Source organism: Natrix helvetica, assembly GCF_964273705.1.
Source record: "Natrix helvetica genome assembly, chromosome: 6".
Taxonomy (NCBI): Eukaryota; Metazoa; Chordata; class Lepidosauria; order Squamata; family Natricidae; genus Natrix; species Natrix helvetica.
The window spans coordinates 58,573,098-58,591,466 of record NC_138553.1 but is presented as its reverse complement, the minus strand read 5'-3'; the positions used below and the strand labels follow the sequence as shown (position 1 = coordinate 58,591,466).

Here is an 18,369-nt window from a genome sequence, read left to right as displayed (position 1 = left end):
AAACTTAATTTAGTAACTTCTCTCCCCATGATCTGATACTGCTTCCTTTGCTGCCGCGATCTTGGAAAATCTTAACTTAGCACCATGTAGGCATTCTCTCTGCTTCTATTTGCTTAAGGATTAAGTGAAACATAATTTGAGCAGAGTCTAAAATCTTTGCATGCAAGTGTATAAAGAAATTAGGTCTTAAAATTACTTTCAAGAGGTAAAATAAAATTTATTCTTTGTTCTAGTTTACCTCTATAGTTTGTAAGACATCCCTGAAGACAGATCGCTGTTTCCTTTTGTCTACTTTAGCACGATGCTTATTTCCATCTGTAGCTAGGGCCTTCAATTTCTGTGTTAGGAGCTCCATATCCTCATAAAAAAAATCCTAAAGAAATAGAGAAGTTGTTTGTTGCATCTTAATGAAGTTCAAGTTTCAAAGACCAGTGAATTTGCACATTGTCATAATTATATGCTTTATTGTTGAAAATAATTAAGCTATAACACAACAGGTTATCATTATTTATGATCACCTTATCACAATATTGAAAGGATTGCTACCAATGCAGTCAATGCCTTTGAATTCTCTAAGCAGAATGAGATTTCTGTAAATGTTTTAATTCATAATTCACCCATTTCCAAACATTGGACTTTAGCAGAGGAAGTCTAAACTTATATATTAGTATAAGCTAATCATAGTACATTCCAATGTGCTAATATGTTTCCAAATGAATAGCATTTGCATTAGAAAGCTGATTCAAGAACTCTGGTTAAACAGATACTAAATGCATTGCTTCTGAAACAGCCATTTATCCCACACCTTTTACTTCCTGCATCATGGATATCAATTATTCAGTGCCAAGTATTTGCTCTCTTCTGTTTCATCTCATCTCATTCACTTTCACTTGTCATTTCCCCAATCACTGTAGTTACGATTAACAGGGGAAATTTAACAGCTATACACTGGCTATTATTTAAGCTATAAGTATGCAAAGGAAGGCCTGTTATTTGAGAAAGAACAAGGACAACCATATATAAGAAAATATTAAAATCAATTTCCATTAACTAAAGTCAGATACTACCATAAAGGATTAAAGCTTTGCATGTTCATTATTCTTCCTTTCAAAATTAGATTGCCATAGCTCAAGCTAAAACTGCAAATGTCAACTGTATACATCAGAGTAATATTTAAAAACTGTGCAACACAATGGCTTCCAAGACTCCTTTATTCTTTTTCTCTTATCCTTGTTGCCAAGAGTTTTTCTAGCTACTTTCCCAAGATAGGCTTTTGAATAATCTGAGACTATTCTTCAGTGCTGTTAAAGAAAACAGTAAAGATATTAATAAAGATTTACTAAACTATTATTGAAGTCTAAATCTATGTAATTTAAAAGACTCAAAACACTCAAAAGTGTATGACTCAATTTACTGTTTGTACTAAACAGTGCATGCATTTAATACATTTAAGAGATTGTTATTAAGAAGGACTGCAAATCATAATAGAATTTTAATAATTTATGTATCACTGATTGCTACCAAACAAGCTATTAATATGCTAAATTTGAACTATCTACATGGTTAAACATGCTTTTATTTAAGAATGACCATATATACAGATGGAGAAACTTGTAACTCTCCAAATGTTTGAAGATTTCTCAAAATTCCTCCATACCAATATTGCAATATTATAATTCAATACCACTTGAGAAGTTGTAGATTTACCAACACCTTTCATTTTCACATCTGAATGAAAAAGTAATACTATGAAAACACCATTCCAAATATTTACTATTTCTCCCTACTTTCTGCCTTCTATTTCTTTGGATATACCTCATCAGATTCTCTTGTAAGTTCAAATAAAACAGCCAATGTTTCCCCAGCAGCAATTTTCATAGTTACATCATCACAGGACAGCAGGCTAGGAATATGCAAATGTCTAGGAAAATCAAAATACTTACAATAAATATATTGAACATGATAAACAGATATGAGGTAAAGTGTTATAGTGCACAGAATTTAATTCCAAGAACCTGATATTCTGATTTACTTCCAGGATTAAAGTTTTTCAAACTAGAATTTCTGCTTTTTTTTTTGCATAGCAGAATCTCTGCATTGATGGAGATCAAAAGAGGACATTCCATTCATATATCACAATCTGTGTAATATTAAACTTTCTAATTCCCCCAAAATATATCCTGTTGGCATAGTAATTGCAACCAAAGCAGGAAAAACATTAAAATAAAAAGGGAGAAAAATGGCATCCCTTCTTCTTCTTTTTATCCTGTTAATGTAAACCAATAGGGTTTTGGATAAGGCTGCTTCCTTCCCTTAACCTATAATTAGAATGATTCAGCATGTTTCACTCCAAAGATGACTGCCAAGGAACACCATACATACCCTTCAAGCTTTTTCTTCACTTCATTCATTGGGCAGATGGTCAACAGAAGGGTCCATGCCAAGAGAGCGCTTATATAAAGACCTGTGTTATGAGTGCTGGAAATATCATTTTGATTTCTCTCTTTCTGGTAGGATTTTGTGAATATACTTTCCAAGCATTCCATAGTCAAATATAATTCCTAATTAAAAATTAATAAAACACTATTAAGCAAACATTTAACTGAGCATTAAATAGTAATACTTAACATTAAAAAATCTTACCGTGATATCATCAGTAGCAATAAAGCAACAAACCCCTAAACAGGTAGCAGACTGGAAAAGACAAAATTAAAAATCATGATATTTTTCTTGTATTTTCATAATGGCGATCAATATCTATGAGTCTATCATAGCTGATCTAGTTTTATTTGGTTTAAAATTGGATTAAAATTATGTAATCTAAAAAAACCCTATTCTAGAACAGCAACATTATCTGTACACTCCCAATCACGCAGTGTTTAAACTACAATTGTCAGGCCTGCAGTTATATTCCTTTTAGGATCTTTGGCCTGCCACACTCTCTATTATTTTTCTATGCTATTCCATTAGTGTAGTAATTGGGAGGGGAAATAGTAAGAATTGTAGAATGTGTTGTTCTCATTCCGTTCTAGAAATCAAGGTCATTCTTTGTCTCTGCACCTGTGCACCTGACTGGAACTAGATGGGTGGAAAGGCCAGCGTGGCAGAGGAAGATTGGACCATGTGATGAACTTGTGGGTGTGGGGGCAAGATATTGAACTTTCAACTGGGTGGTAACCCGGGAAGCTTTCAGATTTGGGATTGCTACAGATGTGCCAACATGTCTCTCTTATTAAATTGGAAGTTTAAGGATAGTTCTGCCTTGGATTCTGATTTATTTCTGGATGATATTTGGAACGCTGACAACAGTTTTTTAAGAAGAAACTATCAACACAAAATGCAACAGGACTAAGAATGCTACTAGTTCAAGTCTAAACTTCACTGTTATTTTAACCAGATTTTGAAGTTCAAGGAATTATATATCATTACTATTTTCCTCTTTCAAGGGCTGTTTGCTTGCTGAATTCATTCTAATCTTCCCATGGATAATTTGTTTTTCCGTTTGACAAGAAATCTTTCAAATTTTTTCCATCATGAATTATATTCAGCAGACTTGCAACAAAGGTGACAAAAGTTCTTGCTTTTTGAATATTTGACTAGGTCAGGGGTCTGTAACCTTAAACTCAGAGCCATTTCCCTTAGAAAACACCGGGAGCCACAAAACCTGGGTGGGCGTGACCAACTCAACGTCACTCATTCCCACCCAGTCACATTACCCCCCCTAGCCACGCCTACCCAACTGGTCATTAGGGCAGAGAACCGTTATTAAAAAACACCGGGAGCCACAAAACCCTTTTGACATCTAAAATGTCAAATGATGCCTTATCTCCCTATAGATCTCTCACCGCCTTCCTCTCTTTCCCCCTCTGTATTTCTCTCTCCCTCCTCTCTGTATCTCTCTCCTCCGTCTCTCTCTCTCTCTCTCTCTCTCTCCCTCACTATCCCTCTCTTCACATCTCTCTCTCTCTCCATGTACCTCTCTGCATCTGTGTCTCTCCTCCCTTTCATCCTGTCGCTCTCTCTCTTCATGTATCTCTTTCCTGCTCAGACTCCCTCTCTCTCCCCTCTCCATGTATCTCTCTCCCACTATCACCCTGCCTTTCTTGCTCCCCTCTCTGTATCTCTGTCTGTCTCTCTCTCTCCCCCCTCTCTCCGTGTATCTCTTCCCTTCCCTCTGTATCCCTGTCTTTCTTCCCCACCTTGACTTCTCTCTGTATCTCTCTCCCTCTGCCTCCCTGCCTCTCTCCCCCCACTCTCTCTCTGATTCTGATTCTCTGGTGTCTCATCCAGGGGTCTCACTGTCCAACAGACTGAAGCAGGTGGGCAACTACTTCCAGCCTTTGTTGGTGCTGGGTGTGCCTCGGATGCTTGGGGAGAAGCACTAAATTTCACTGTGCTGTGCAAGGCACTGCAAAGGCAGCGGGTAGGCCATGAGGCGTTGGGCAGGCCATAAGGCGTTCTAGCAGTGCCTTGCGCAGCACAGCAAAGTTTAGTGGGCTTCACAATAGGGGAGACAGATTCCCTCCTCCCAGGACCCATTACGACAAAGAGCCACAATGCAACCCTTTCCCACTCGCTCCTAGCAACAAGACGAGAATTGTGGGCCTGGAGCAATTCTATTCTCAGGTCAGGCAAGTAGTGACTGGGACAGGGAGGGGCTATGGGCGGGGCCAGCCAGTGGTGAGATCAGCTGGAACTGCTGGAAAACCTAACTACCGGCTGTATGGCAGGAAGCTGCAGGAGAGGGGCGAAAGAGCCGTACACAGATTGGGAGCCGCAGGTTGCCGACATCCGGACTAGGTAATAAGCATATTGATTCCTTAGAAGCTTACTGAAATATCACTAGGGAATAACAACTAACATCTATATACTTACAGCTTGCCTAGCTTTCATATTTGCTGAGTCATCACAGAGTATTTTCTTTAGGAGAGGCGCAAGGGTTTTAAAGACTTCCTCACTTTCAATTCCTGACCCCAACTGTATGCAGAGCAGACAAGCCAGTCCTGCAGCTGCACACTGTTCATCACCCTTGCCTACAATGAAAACCAGTAAGAAATAATGATAAAATCATCTGAAAAACAATGGACTTCATTAACAGAATATTACTTCTCAGAAAGACAGAATGGTATTACCTTTCTTGATACAACGTTCAATACTCTCTGTGAGTGTTATTCTCCTTTCCAGGATGAACTCATATAGCATTTTTGATTTCAAAGCACTTTTAAGACCATCAAGAACGGACTGCCTCGTCTTTGTACTTTTGAGATAAAATGCAGGAATTCATGGTACAATATCAGTTATAAAAATTATACAATCCTCTTTTAGATTTCTTGCACATTTGTAAAGAACACAATCATAAATGACATACTATCTATCTATATACTACTAAAAACTCTTGTGTCCGTAACCTTTAACTGGGAAAAACACTGCATTTTTCACCTAAGGTACCTCAAGTGAGCTAATTTACACAACCTATGATTTCCATGATATTGAAATTTGACAAATTTGGCAAATAAAATGATCATAAAACATTTTATGATATAAAATATCAGAAAACATTTCATAAGGTGTAAATTAGATACTTGAGATACTTTCAATACAGGTGTATCTCTGAATATGTCCCTGAATTTTAAAAGAAATTTTCCAGAACATTAGAAGCTCTACCATTGAGTAAGGAAATATCTCTGAAATGATAACCAAAAAGATCCAGGGCTGTCTATTAGTAAGCTAAAACTAAAGTTTGCAATGTTAAGATTTGAAAAATGCTCATCAAAACTCCCCAAATAGTCCCAGTTAATCTCTGTTCTATAGTGACTATAAAGTATCAAAGGCATTCTTAAAAGACATTTTTTTAATAAAGTCCCCCCCCCCAGCACTTTTCGTTCCTTATAAGTTCAAACGAAAATTCCAAGTTTTATTAGAAAACTTCTGAGAGAGAAATAACAACAAACAATAACAGGGAAAGCAGTAAACAAACTGTGAAGTCTAAATTTAAGTTAGCATATTTTCAGAGTATAAGACGCACCAAGATTTTGAAGAGGTAAATTTAAAAAAAAAAAAAGTTTTTGCACCCTGCAGACCTCCCAAACCCTCTGCACGCCTCATTTTTTGTGAAAAATGGGGCATGCAGAGAGTTTGAGAGGCCCGCAAAATGCTCCGGGAGGGGTGGTGGTGGCAAAAACAAGCAAAAAACGAGCATGTTCTTTTATTGCCAATTTTTCACTTGTTTTTCCCGTCCCAGCCCCCAGGAGCTCTTTGCAGGCCTCCCAAATCTTCTGCACGTCCATTTTTGTGAAGGGGGTGGGGTTTCAGGAGGCTTTTTTGGGGGGGAAAGGTGAGTCTTATACTCCGAAAAATACGGTAGATAATTTACAACACTACTAATAGTTAAAATTACTGGTAAAAATGGTGAAATAAAAGTTATTTGTCAATAGCTGCAAAAACAATCTTGCACATGATTTGAGCAGTAAAGCCCTCATAACCTCCAACCCATGAACCAGAGAGTTACTCAAGTGATCTTCTCAGATCTTCCCTACCTCTTGTCCAAAGTCAAGTCAATAAATCCTTTCAATTTATATTCCAAGTTCTCTTGGGTTGCTTCATCATCAATCTCAGGTCCTATATTACATGACAAAAAAAATTAGAAAATGGAATATAACATATATTAACATCTAAACTTATACATAACTTATGCAAAACTGATCACTAGGTTCAAGTGGATGTAATTTATCTGTCATTTCTCCAATTCTATCTGGCCAGCTATTCATCACAGATCTTGTTATGTTCTATTAATGACAGATGAATCATTATATGAGACATGCCTATAGTTTTTATAAAAGCAGAATGAATATAATATGTTGGTCACATAGAAAAGCAGACGCAGACAGGACTAAGGTTCTGCTGGGAAGGCCACCCGATGGAAGGCACCCCGAAGGGCACCCACCCAGAGCATTGTTCGGGGCTCCCTTTTATTGTCAAACTTCTCAGAATAGTAAAAGCTCATTGGACAGAAAATACACTTGGCAATTATTGATTGGTTTACAGATGCATGCTTTCCTCATGAACACCTCATGGATACTTCATGATATAGATACGTGACTCTCTACTTAGTTAATATTTTGCTGCATGGAATGTGATGTCTAGTGTCTTTCCATTGTTTCTTTTTGTAAGCAAAAGAGATTTAGCGCCAAAGGATTAAGAGAGGAAGGAATGTGGATTTTGACTGATTTAATCAATGTGGTTTGCCAACTACTGATTAATCAATTAACCCTACAATAATACATGAATATAAAGTAAAATCAATGTATACTAAGCCTGCCATTAATATTTATGGATGTTCTGTCACTGTTTAAAAAAGAATATCCATGCACACTATTTTAGCATGATTACATCATAAAATAGGATTTAGTTCCTTCAGCTTCCCTAAAAAAAAAAGAGCTGTATTCTGATAATTCTTTATTTTTTCAGAATGGACAAGGAAAATATTTTGATTTAGTACTTTTTTTTTCTAAAGTGCCCCATTTGCATTCAGGCAGCAGTTGCAAATGATTCTCTTTCAGCTATCTTCCAATTATCTCTCCCAAATAAGACACACAAAAAAGGTCTTCACAAACCTAATAGAAGTTACATACAGTGTTTTATCATTTTAAAATATCCCTTTCAATAAAATTTCCCAATCTGATTAGCAAAATAATTTTGAAAAAGCTTTATTATGGACTTTCTGCAAGCCTTTCTGCTAACCCACTTGTTATTTATCTCATTCTCTATATTCAACATTCATTTCTGCAATACCCTCCTGTTCCTGAAATGTCTCTTTGATCTACAATATTCCTCTGCCAATATTTTCATATTTTCAGTAGCAAAACTGAAGTTTTCAATTTTGTAATAATGAAGTGAAGAAATATTCTTAAATTCACATTTGACGGGTCTGGGATGAAGGATGTTCGGACAGAAATGAAAAAAGAATCATGAACAGATACCTAGAAGGATATAAATGCACACTGGGGTCTGATAACAGCCCTTATGCATTGCAAATCATTCTTTTGCTTATGAGCTGACTTAAAACGGTGTATTACATTCCCACCAAAATTATCTCCAAAGGGAGGCTATATTATCAGAAGCATTTTTTCATATAGGCCCAAATATTGACATACCATCCTCATTGAAGCTGGCAGGATCACTGAAGCCACTGCAGTGGCTCATAGTTTCAACTGATGCATCTTCATCACTAAAAGGTTGCATGTTTCTGTGCTGGGCACCTACAAAAGTAATACATAATTCACATTAATGATGGGAAACAGCCTGCAGAAAGATATTGCTACATTTTTTAATTTATTAAATTAGGTTCCCCTACTAAGAGTAAGATGAATGCTGGGAACTTTGTTGGAGACCAGGTACTACTTGAATTTTGAACATTTTGAGCTAGTTACCACCGTGCTTTCCCAGTAGTATATCTCTACAACTATACTTATATACATTTGTTCAGATTTTAAGCACCCAAACACTCCACTTCCACATAAAAATATCATTTCATTATAAGAACATTCCATTTTTCTTCAAACTAACAATTACCTCTGCCTGTTAACTATATTCTCTCTGTTACAGTCAGGTCCAGAAATATTGGGACATCAACACAATTCTAACATCTTTGGCTCTATACACCACCACAATAGAGTTGGAATGAAACAAACACAATGTGCTTTAACTGCAGACTGTCAGCTTTAATTTGAGGGTATGTACATCCAACTCAGGTGAACGGTGTAGGACTTACAGCAGTTTGCATATGTGCCTCCCACTTGTTAAGGGACCAAAGGTAATGGGACAATTGGCTTCTCAGCTGTTCCATGGCCAGGTGTGTGATATTCCCTCATTACCCCAATTACAATGTGCAGATAAAAGGCCAAGAGTTCATTTCAAGTGTGTTATTTGCATTTGGAATCTGTTGCTGTCAACTCTCAAGATGAGATCCAAAGAGCTGTCACTATCAGTGAAGCAAGCCATCATTAGGCTGAAGAAACATCAGAGAGATAGCAAGAACATTAGGCATGGCCAAAACAACTGTTTGGAACATTCTCAAAAAGAAGGAACGCACCAGTGAGCTCAGCAACACCAAAAGACCCGGGAGACCACGGAAAACAACTGTGGTAGATGACCGAAGAATTCTTTCCCTGGTGAAGAAAAACACCCTTCACAACAGAGGTAGGTGTCACTGGTCCCTCTAAGGTGCGCGGCTGCGCATGTGGCAAGAAAGCACAGCGCAGCAGTTTCCAACTGCCGCACAGTGATTTCTAATGTCACAGGCTCCGGAAGCTATGGGGCCTCAGATTTTCTGTCCTGGTTAGGGTTAGCATGGGCGCGGGGGTGGGTGCAAGGGTCTTGTAACTTGACAGCTTTAAGACTTCCACATTTCAATGCCAGAGTTCCTGAGCCAACATGACTGGAGGAGGAATTCTGGGAGTTGAAGTCCACAAGTCTTATAGCTGTCAAGTTTGAACACCGCTGTTTTTTTTTTCTTTCTAAAGGGTTAGAGGTGCAAGGGTCTTGTAACTTGACAGCTTTAAGACTTGCGTGCTTCAAATGTCAGAGTTTCTGAGCCAACATTTTGGTTGCTAAGCAGGAACGTTGTTAAGTGATACTGATATTATATAACACTTTTAATTAAGCGGGTACCTTGAATAAACATAACTTTGAGTTTCAAATAATACTGATTTCGTTGTTGTCTTAGGTGACATCTGTGAAAAAAATTCAGGTGATCAGGCATGAAAATGTGCCGCTCAAACACTATACTTTTCTGCTCACACTGAAAAAAAATTAGAGGGAACATTGGTAGGTGTATGTGTGTCAAAGTCAACAATCAAGAGAAGACTTCACCAGAGTGAATACAGAGGGTTCACCACAAGATGTAAACCATTGGTGAGCCTCAAAAACAGGAAGGCCAGATTAGAGTTTGCCAAACAATATCTAACAAAGCCTTCACAGTTCTGGAACAAGATCCTATGGACAGATGAGACCAAGATCAACTTGTACCAGAGTGATGGGAAGAGAAGAGTATGGAGAAGGAAAGGAACTGCTCATGATCCTAAGCATACCACCTCATCAGTGAAGCATGGTGGTGGTAGTGTCATGGCTTGGGCATGTATGGCTGCCAATGGAACTGGTTCTCTTGTATTTATTGATGATGTGACTGCTGACAAAAGCAGCAGGATGAATTCTGAAGTGTTTCGGGCAATATTATCTGCTCACATTCAGCTAAATGCTGCAGAACTCATTGGACGGCGCTTCACAGTGCAGATGGACAATTTATTTATTATTTATTTATTAATTGAATTTATAGACCGCCCCCTCTCCCCAAAGGGACTCGGGGCGGTGCACAGACAGAATTGCTAAAAAACCGTATACACAATAAGAGATAGAAACCCCTTAAAAACAAATTAAATATGGAGTCTGTACAATAATAGTAAAAATTAAGAACAGCTTAAAAAGTTAACCCCCGAAAATTTAAAATACCGGCCAAGAGGATTGGGCCAGGCCAGCTAATTGGAACAGGTGGGTCTTGAGTTTCTTGCGGAAGTAGCGGAGATCGGTAGTAGTTCTGATGTGGGGGGGGAGGTCATTCCAGAGGGTCGGGCCCATCACAGAGAAGGCCCTACTCCTGGGCGTCGCCCGCTGGCATTGCTTAGTGGACGGCACCCGGAGGAGTCCCTCTCTGTGAGAGCGAATTGGTCGCAGGGATGTGTGGGGTAGGATGCGATCCCGCAGATAACTAGGTCCTGTGCCATGGAGCGCTTTAAAGGTAATAGTCAACACCTTGAAACGCACCCGAAAAGCCACAGGTAGCCAGTGCAATGACCCAAAGCATACTGCAAAAGCAACCAAATAGGTTTTGCAGGGAAAGAAGTGGAATGTTATGCAATGGCCAAGTCAATCACCTGACCTGAATCCCATTGAGCATGCATTTCACTTGCTGAAGACAAAACTGAAGGGAAAATGCCCCAAGAACATCCAGGAACTGAAGACAGTTGCAGTAGAGGCCTGGCAGAGCATCTCCAGGGATGAAACCCAGCGTCTGGTGATGTCTATCCAGACTTCATGCTGTGATTGACTGCAAATGATTTGCAACCAAGTATTAAGAAGGGAAAGTTTGATTTATGATTATTATTCTGTCCCATTACCTTTGGTCCCTTAACAAGTGGGAGGCACATATGCAAACTGCTGTAAGTCCTACACCGTTCACCTGAATTGGATGTACATATCCTCAAATTAAAGCTGACAGTCTGCAGTTAAAGCACATTGTGTTTGTTTGTTTCATTCCAACTCCATTATGGTGGTGTATAGAGCCAAAGATGTTAGAATTGTGTCAATGTCCCAATATTTCTGGACCTGACTGTATATGCTAATCGAATGCGTGACTGTTGAAATTTTGAAGAGAAGCTAGCTTATAAGAGCAGACTACCTAATGCTATCAATTCTGTTCTACTGAAGATAATCCCCAAAGCATGCAATTTGTGCTATTTTATTTTAAGTTGGGTTCGGGGTTGGCAGAAGGAAAAAGTAAGCACGGTATACTACAGAAATAAAGGTAGGGTGTGTTTTTATTCTGTCTGAATGGATAATACATAATTCCTTTCTACTACAGCACTCTGTTTTTAGAATCTGTTGAACTACATTGTAGCAATTAGAAATGCCATTTTCCATGTTAGGCATTCTATAGATAATATAAGGACTCTAATGGGGCATGAAAACATATGAAAAATAATACTTAATAATGATTTAATTAGGCTGATCCATCATGAATCCTGTTATTATAAATACAGGTACATAGCAATAATGATCAAAGCTTCATTTATTCAGTAGATCTGGGAATGCATATGGTTCTGTTAGCAGAACATTAGATTTCTGGTCCAATTGGGGATTCTCTGTATTAATACTCCCTAGTTTCACATCAATTAGTAGCAACAAACAAAATACAGGTAGTTCTTAATTTACAATTCATTTAACAAGAGTTTGAAATTATGACATTGCTGAAAAAAGCAACATGACTGGTCCTCGTACTTACAGCTGTAGCAGCACCCCCATAATCGTGTGATCAAAATTCAGGCACCTGGCAACTGACATGCATTTACAACAGTTGCAGTTTCCCAAGGGGCTTCCAACAAGCAGTCAATGCGAAAGCAGGATTCATTTAACCATGTGACAAACTCATAAAATTGAGCAAGACTCAATTACTGCATCACTTAGTGACAGATATTGTTCCAATTAAAATAAGTTGAGAACCACCTATGAATAGAGTAACTCCTTGGAAGAGTGGCCATTTTTTATACTACAGTATTTTTGGAAAATCTGAGATGCTGCAGCTGGCAGATGCTGCCAAGAAATTTCTCACTGATCCCCCCAAATATTAAAGTTGCTTGTTTGAATAAATTGGACTTTATTAGATTCCAATTGTCTGGATCTTTGTCTTTACTATCCGTTAGGACTCATAATTTTCAACTCTTGAACTGACAATGTTGACTTGTTATTTTTCAGTCAAATCTGTCTCCTAGAATCTATGCTGACTTTCATGCTTCTAGCTAAGCACTGCTGTATACGATATATAAACTAGCTTTTGCAGAGAAGGCAGTCTTTGCCAGCTTATTCAAGGTTTATTTCCACTCAACAGGGATGAGTTAGTTCCCAATACAAAAGCTCAAGCCATGTGTTACAATATCTCTACTCTTTTACTCTGGGTGCTTCCAGATCTCACCCACCTTCATTCACTATGAGCTCTGGAAGCAGCTCTGCCATTTGTCCACTAAGGGATTCTTAAGTACAGCGAGAAAATGTAGAGGCCAAGTACCACACACATACCTCCCCACTGCACTACTGGAATGTGAATAGCAGATGAAATTCAGGCATGTCTGTCCCAGAACAAAACAAAATAATAGAAGGGGAGAGATCCAGCCCTTGCCCACTGCTTTGCAGGGTTCGGTACTCTCTCCACTCCTGTTCAACATTTATATGGTGGCTGGGTGAGATCATCCATCACCATGGACTGAAGTATCACCAATATGCTGATTCTCAGCTGTATGTCTCTGCCCGTGGTGAGTTAAGTGATGCCGTGTCCGCCCTCTCGCAGTACCTGGAGGCTGTTAGGGACTGGATGGGGAGCAACAGATTGAAACTAAGCCCTGGCAAAACTGAGTGGCTCTGGGTTTGGGGTTTGTTGGCTCAGGGAGAATTGCTACCTTTCGTCTTGAATGTCACTACCCCAAACAGAACCTGTGTGTAATCTGGCCTTTCTCCTGGACTCATGACTCCTGTTCAAAGATCAGGGGTGGTCTTGGCTAGGAAGGCCTTTGCGCAATTGCAGGTTGTGTGCCAGTTATGCTTTTTCCTACACCAGCGATGGCGAACCTTTTTTGGCTCGCGTGCCACAAGTGAGGAAGCTCAGGGGGGTCGTGTGCGGGCGTGCCGCACCCATAATGCAATACGGGACCCCCCCCACTGCGCATGCACGCACTACAGGTGCGACTCCCCCCATTTTTACATGCTTTTTTTGCCCTCCCCAGGCTCCAGAGGCTTTATAGGAGCCTGGGGAGGGCAAAAAGAGTCACTTCCGGTTTGCCCGGAGGGTCGTTTTGAGCGCTCCGAAGACTTCAGAGAAGCCTCCGGAGGGCCTCCTGGGGGGGGCGGGGAGGCTTTTTCGCCCTCCCCAGGCTCCTATAAAGCCTCGGGAGGGCAAAAAATGGCTTTAAAAAGGGTGAATTCAGGTGGCCAGCGCGCACATGCGCACTGCCCAGCAAACAGGGCAGCGCCTTGCATGTCCTGACAAATGGCTCCATAGGTTCGCTATCACTGTCCTTGACCAACAACCCCTACTCATAGTCACTCATGCCCATGTCACTTCCCGTCTTGACTATTGCAATGTACTCTACGTGGGTTGCCCTTGAAGAGCATTCGGAAGCTCCAGGTGGTGCAATATGCAGCAGCCCCCATGGTTTTGTGCAGACCCAGGCGTGCACATGTATCACCTCTCCTGCAGGAGCTGCCAATTTGCTTCCGGGTGCAATTCAAGAAACTGGTTGTCACCTTTAAAGCCCTTCATGGCTTGCGACCAGGTTATCTGAGGGACCATCTCTTGTCAGTCACATCTACCTGAACTATCAGAGCAGGGAAGCAGGGAATGCTGTGGGTTCCATCCCAAGGGAGATACACCTGGTGGCATCCAGAGTGGCCTTCTCTGTGGTAGCTCCCTCTCTCTGGAACATCATTTCCCCAGAGATTAGAATGGCCCCTAGTCTAGTACTCTTCCAGAAGGTGCTGAAGACCTGGTTCTGCCAGTGGGCCTGGTGAGCCCAGAGCAAGATGGAGCCCATTAAATGGCTCGTGTGATCTGCTGTTGCTGAGGCAGGGGGTGTTTTTATTATATTATACTATATTAATTATTTGATTCTTTGTATTAGTTTTATTGTTTTAAATGTGGGTTTATATTCTGTAAGCCTAAGCCATGGGCAAATAGTATGTAAATTCAATAAATAAAAACTCGAAGTGGGATTAGGAAAAATCAAAGTTCTCTTTTAACATGTGTGGAAGAAGTTATCCCCCTAAGACAGGGGTATCAAACTCAATTTCACTGGGCCGCGTCAGGGTTGCGTTTGACCTTGGGAGGCCGGGGTGGGCATGGCCAGCTCAACATCACTCATGTTGGGGGTACCTGTGCTGCCCCGAGCACTCTGACAGTTAAAATGGGCTCCCAAACTCCATTTTCGGTGCGATGACCTCCTGCAGCCCTCTGCCAGCTAAAACAGCTCTGGGGGGCTGCGTGCAGCTGTCCTGAGCTCCATTTTTGCTGGCAGAGGCACCATGGGCTGCTCCTTCGCTATTTCCAGGGCAGCCCTGTAGGCCAGATCTAAGCACCCTGAGAGCCAGATTCGGCCCCTTGGCTTTGAGTTTGACACCCCTGACCCAAGAGATGTTCTTGCTCAACTAGAAAATATATTTTACCAAAAATGGAAGGCATACTCACCTTGTTTAAATAATTTTTATTCCTTTGAATGCCACTATTAATATTCAGTAAATTAATAATATTGCATATTATTCAGGTCATCTGTCATAAGTATTTTAAGTTTAACCTAAAAGGAAGGTTATTCCTGGCAAGCTAATAATGCTGTCTAAAAAAGTTTGTTTCTGTGAACTGGGCAATGGCTTTTAGATTTATATTTTTATAAAAACTTATATTCTATCAGTAGCAACCACTGTTTGTAAAAATGTCATTACCAATATCTTTGGAAAACACATTGGGACTGCAGATTTTTAATTTGTAATTTTCACTTTTCTATTTTTTATTCTATTTTCTATTTTTTTAAAGTGCTATTTAAGTCTTTTACTTAAAGATAATTTCCCTTAACCACCACTACCGAGACCATTACTTGTGAAAGCAGCGAAGTTAAAGGTAACAGTTGAGTTTTATAAACAAAAATAAAAGCCGTTTAAGTAATATTCTGCAATAGTATCTTGAATTCCTACATAAATTAGAGCGAACAGTTCAGGCGTCGCCGTTTTCTAGCTTCCCGAAAGACCAGGTCTAGCTTGGATACGCCATGGAAAGACAGGGCAGAGCCGAGTCTAAGGCGTCGCCTACATCCGCAACCAAACACCATCCTACATCTGCGAAGAATTATACGCCGCGGCCTACAGGCCGGCTTCCCCCACCCAAGCGAATGGCAGTCGCCGCCCGTCATTGAGAACCAAGCGGCGAAGAAATACACTACCCAGAATGGCTCGCGGCGACAACACGTAAGCGCCAATCTATTCACCTGATGTTCCGCGCGAGGTACCCCCACCTCGCCGCTTCGATTTGGGCATGGCAGCGGCCTGCAACGTAGTATCTCCGCGCGGCTTCTACTGGCGCTCCGGCACAGAGGTCTCCGTCTCTGGTTTTACTTTCTTCCCTTTGTCGGGCGGCAGTGACAATCAGCCGATGGAAGACCAGGAGCGCTTTTTACTATAGAAATGTCTTTCAGAGGCCGGCTTCCCGGACCAAGGCAGCGGATATGATCGAGGAAAGCAGGTGATAAGCAAAGCTGCAGCAGCGGTAGAAATCCCCGTGGATGCCCGTGAACGGAATCGATACATCTTTCTCCTCTCAGACACCAGAAACTAAAGACGCAGGTCGGCTGCCGACGCGACTTTTATACATAGCCTGGAAGCGACAGAGGCGGGCTCAATAATATTTAGGGCGTGGCTTAAAAAGAGCCAATAGAACTCATCGCTCTAGTGACATTTCAGCGCGAGATCGTAATTTTCCATTCTGTTCGCTAACGACCGCTTTTGTTTACAGGGCGACGACTTGCGTCAATTTTTCCCTGGTGGACGAAGTTTCTTGGCAGCTTTGCATGCTGGGAAATGGAGTTTGTAGCTTTGGAGCCATTACGATGGGCGAAGTTCTCACGTCGCCGGTCTTGCTTCCAGCCATGTCCTGGTATGACCTTTATAAACCAAGAGGGGAAAACCTCGCAGAGGCGACCGGGTACGGTTCCTAGTTTTCTCGGTTCCAGCAACTCCCAGAAAGCTTCTTGGGCTAATTACAAGGATATGTGTGGATGTTTGCAGTGTAGCCATAGCGCCTTCTCAAAAGGGGCAATATGAGAAACTAAATAGCTGCAACCATCAAAAAGTAAAGAAATCATAAAAGAAAAAGAAAAAAAAGATTTATTTTACAGACTATTAAATTGTTGCTACATATACATGTGGGGCGGGGTTAAGGGTTTCGACCATCCAATCATAACATGAATTTCTTATCAGTATTTCTCCTCCTTATAAAAGAACTACACTAACCAGAAAGACTCGGGGTAGCCACACCTAGAATACTGCATCCAGTTTTGGTCACCACACTATTAAAAAAAGATACTGGGACTCTAGAAAGAGTGCAAAGAAGAGCAACCAAGATGATTAGGGGACTGGAGGCTAAAACATACCGCTGCAAGAACTAGACATGGCTAGTCTAGCGAAGAGACGGACTAGAGGAGACATGATAGTAGTCTTCCAATATTTGAGGGGTGGGGGACAACCTATTCGCCAAAGCACCCGAGGGCCAGACAAGGAACACTGGATGGAAACTGAGCAAGAAGAGATTCAACCTAGAAATAAGGAGAAATGTTCTGACAGTGAAAATAATTAACCAATGAAATACCTTTCCTTCAGCGCTTGCCTTCAGACGTGGGTGGTTCACCACTAGAGACTTTCAAGAAGAGACTGGACAGCTATTTGTCAGAAATGATATGTGGTCTTCAGCTTCAGCGGGGTTTGGACTAGATGACCCTTCCAACTCTTATTCTGTTATTCTGTTCAGAAACTATTTAACGTTATTCATATAAACAAACATTTCATATTTTTTAATGATCAGATAAAACTATTAGTGGAGGTTTGGAGTCTAAATAAAACATCTAATATTTTTAAAAAAGGTTGGGGCATCCCGGCAGTAATTTTTTTTAATCTAATTTTTTCTGAAGGATTGAATTTTCCGGTTTGTTTATCTAATGTGATAAAACGTGTAAATACTTTGTAAAGTTAAAAAGGAGTTAATGGTTTCTCAAACTGCTACTACAGTATGTGATAGTGGAGTATATTTTATATGAGAGAAGATAATGTAAGAAATGTTCATAATGGATTGTAAACGCAATGATACATAAGAGTTTATGTACCAAATTTACTAATATATTTGTCAGGTTGGAAAATCTATGACCTAAGTAATTAGGTAATAGATTTAGCCATGTGACCTCAGCTTCTTACAGCATTTGTGCATTTGTCTGTTTTATCTGATGGTAAACATATAAATTGTTTAACTAACGCGCGGGCTATCATGGGGAGTACTAGATACTCCCACATAACACCTCTCCTGCGCGAGCTGCACTGGCCACCTGTGGTTTTTCGGGTGCGTTTCAAGGTGTTGATTACCATCTTTAAAGCGCTCCATGGCACAGGACCTAGTTACCTGCGGGATCGCATCCTACCCCATACATCCCTGCGACCAATTCGCTCTCACAGGGAGGGACTCCTCCGGGTGCCGTCCACCAAGCAATGCCAGTGGGCGGCGCCCAGGAGTAGGGCCTTCTCTGTGATGGGCCCAACCCTCTGGAAGGACCTCCCCCCCCGATATTAGAACCACCACTGATCTCCGCTCCTTCCGCAAGAAACTCAAGACCCACCTGTTCCAATTAGCTGGCCTGGCCCATTTATAGTCCTATTCTTTAATCCTCCTGGCAGTTATTTTAATTTTGGGGTAGATTTCGGGGTAGATTTTAATGTTGTTTCTAATTTTATTATTATTGTACAGTTTTTATATCGCCTCCTCTATGTATATGTATGTATATGGTGTTTTAACTCTGACTG

General features: G+C 40.6%; 1 protein-coding gene across 2 annotated transcripts in view; it reads right to left on the bottom strand.

Annotated features, from left to right (window-relative positions):
- The window catches only part of IFRD1 (interferon related developmental regulator 1), a 29,312-nt gene extending 11,496 nt beyond the window's left edge, over positions 1-17,816 (bottom strand). Inside the window, exons 1-9 of one of the 2 annotated variants that reach the window (XM_081957456.1) lie at positions 15,795-17,814; positions 8,154-8,258; positions 6,537-6,618; positions 5,133-5,257; positions 4,876-5,033; positions 2,644-2,694; positions 2,383-2,561; positions 1,816-1,921; positions 239-373 (exon numbers count right to left, since the gene is read on the bottom strand). In XM_081957456.1, the coding sequence (XP_081813582.1) occupies positions 239-373; positions 1,816-1,921; positions 2,383-2,561; positions 2,644-2,694; positions 4,876-5,033; positions 5,133-5,257; positions 6,537-6,618; positions 8,154-8,258; positions 15,795-15,843 (990 nt within the window). In that variant the 5' untranslated portion in view covers positions 15,844-17,814. Of the gene's footprint in view, positions 1-238; positions 374-1,815; positions 1,922-2,382; positions 2,562-2,643; positions 2,695-4,875; positions 5,034-5,132; positions 5,258-6,536; positions 6,619-8,153; positions 8,259-15,794 lie in introns of both variants that reach the window. The other variant, XM_081957457.1, reaches the window with a different exon arrangement.
- Between the last annotated feature and the right edge of the window lie 553 nt (positions 17,817-18,369).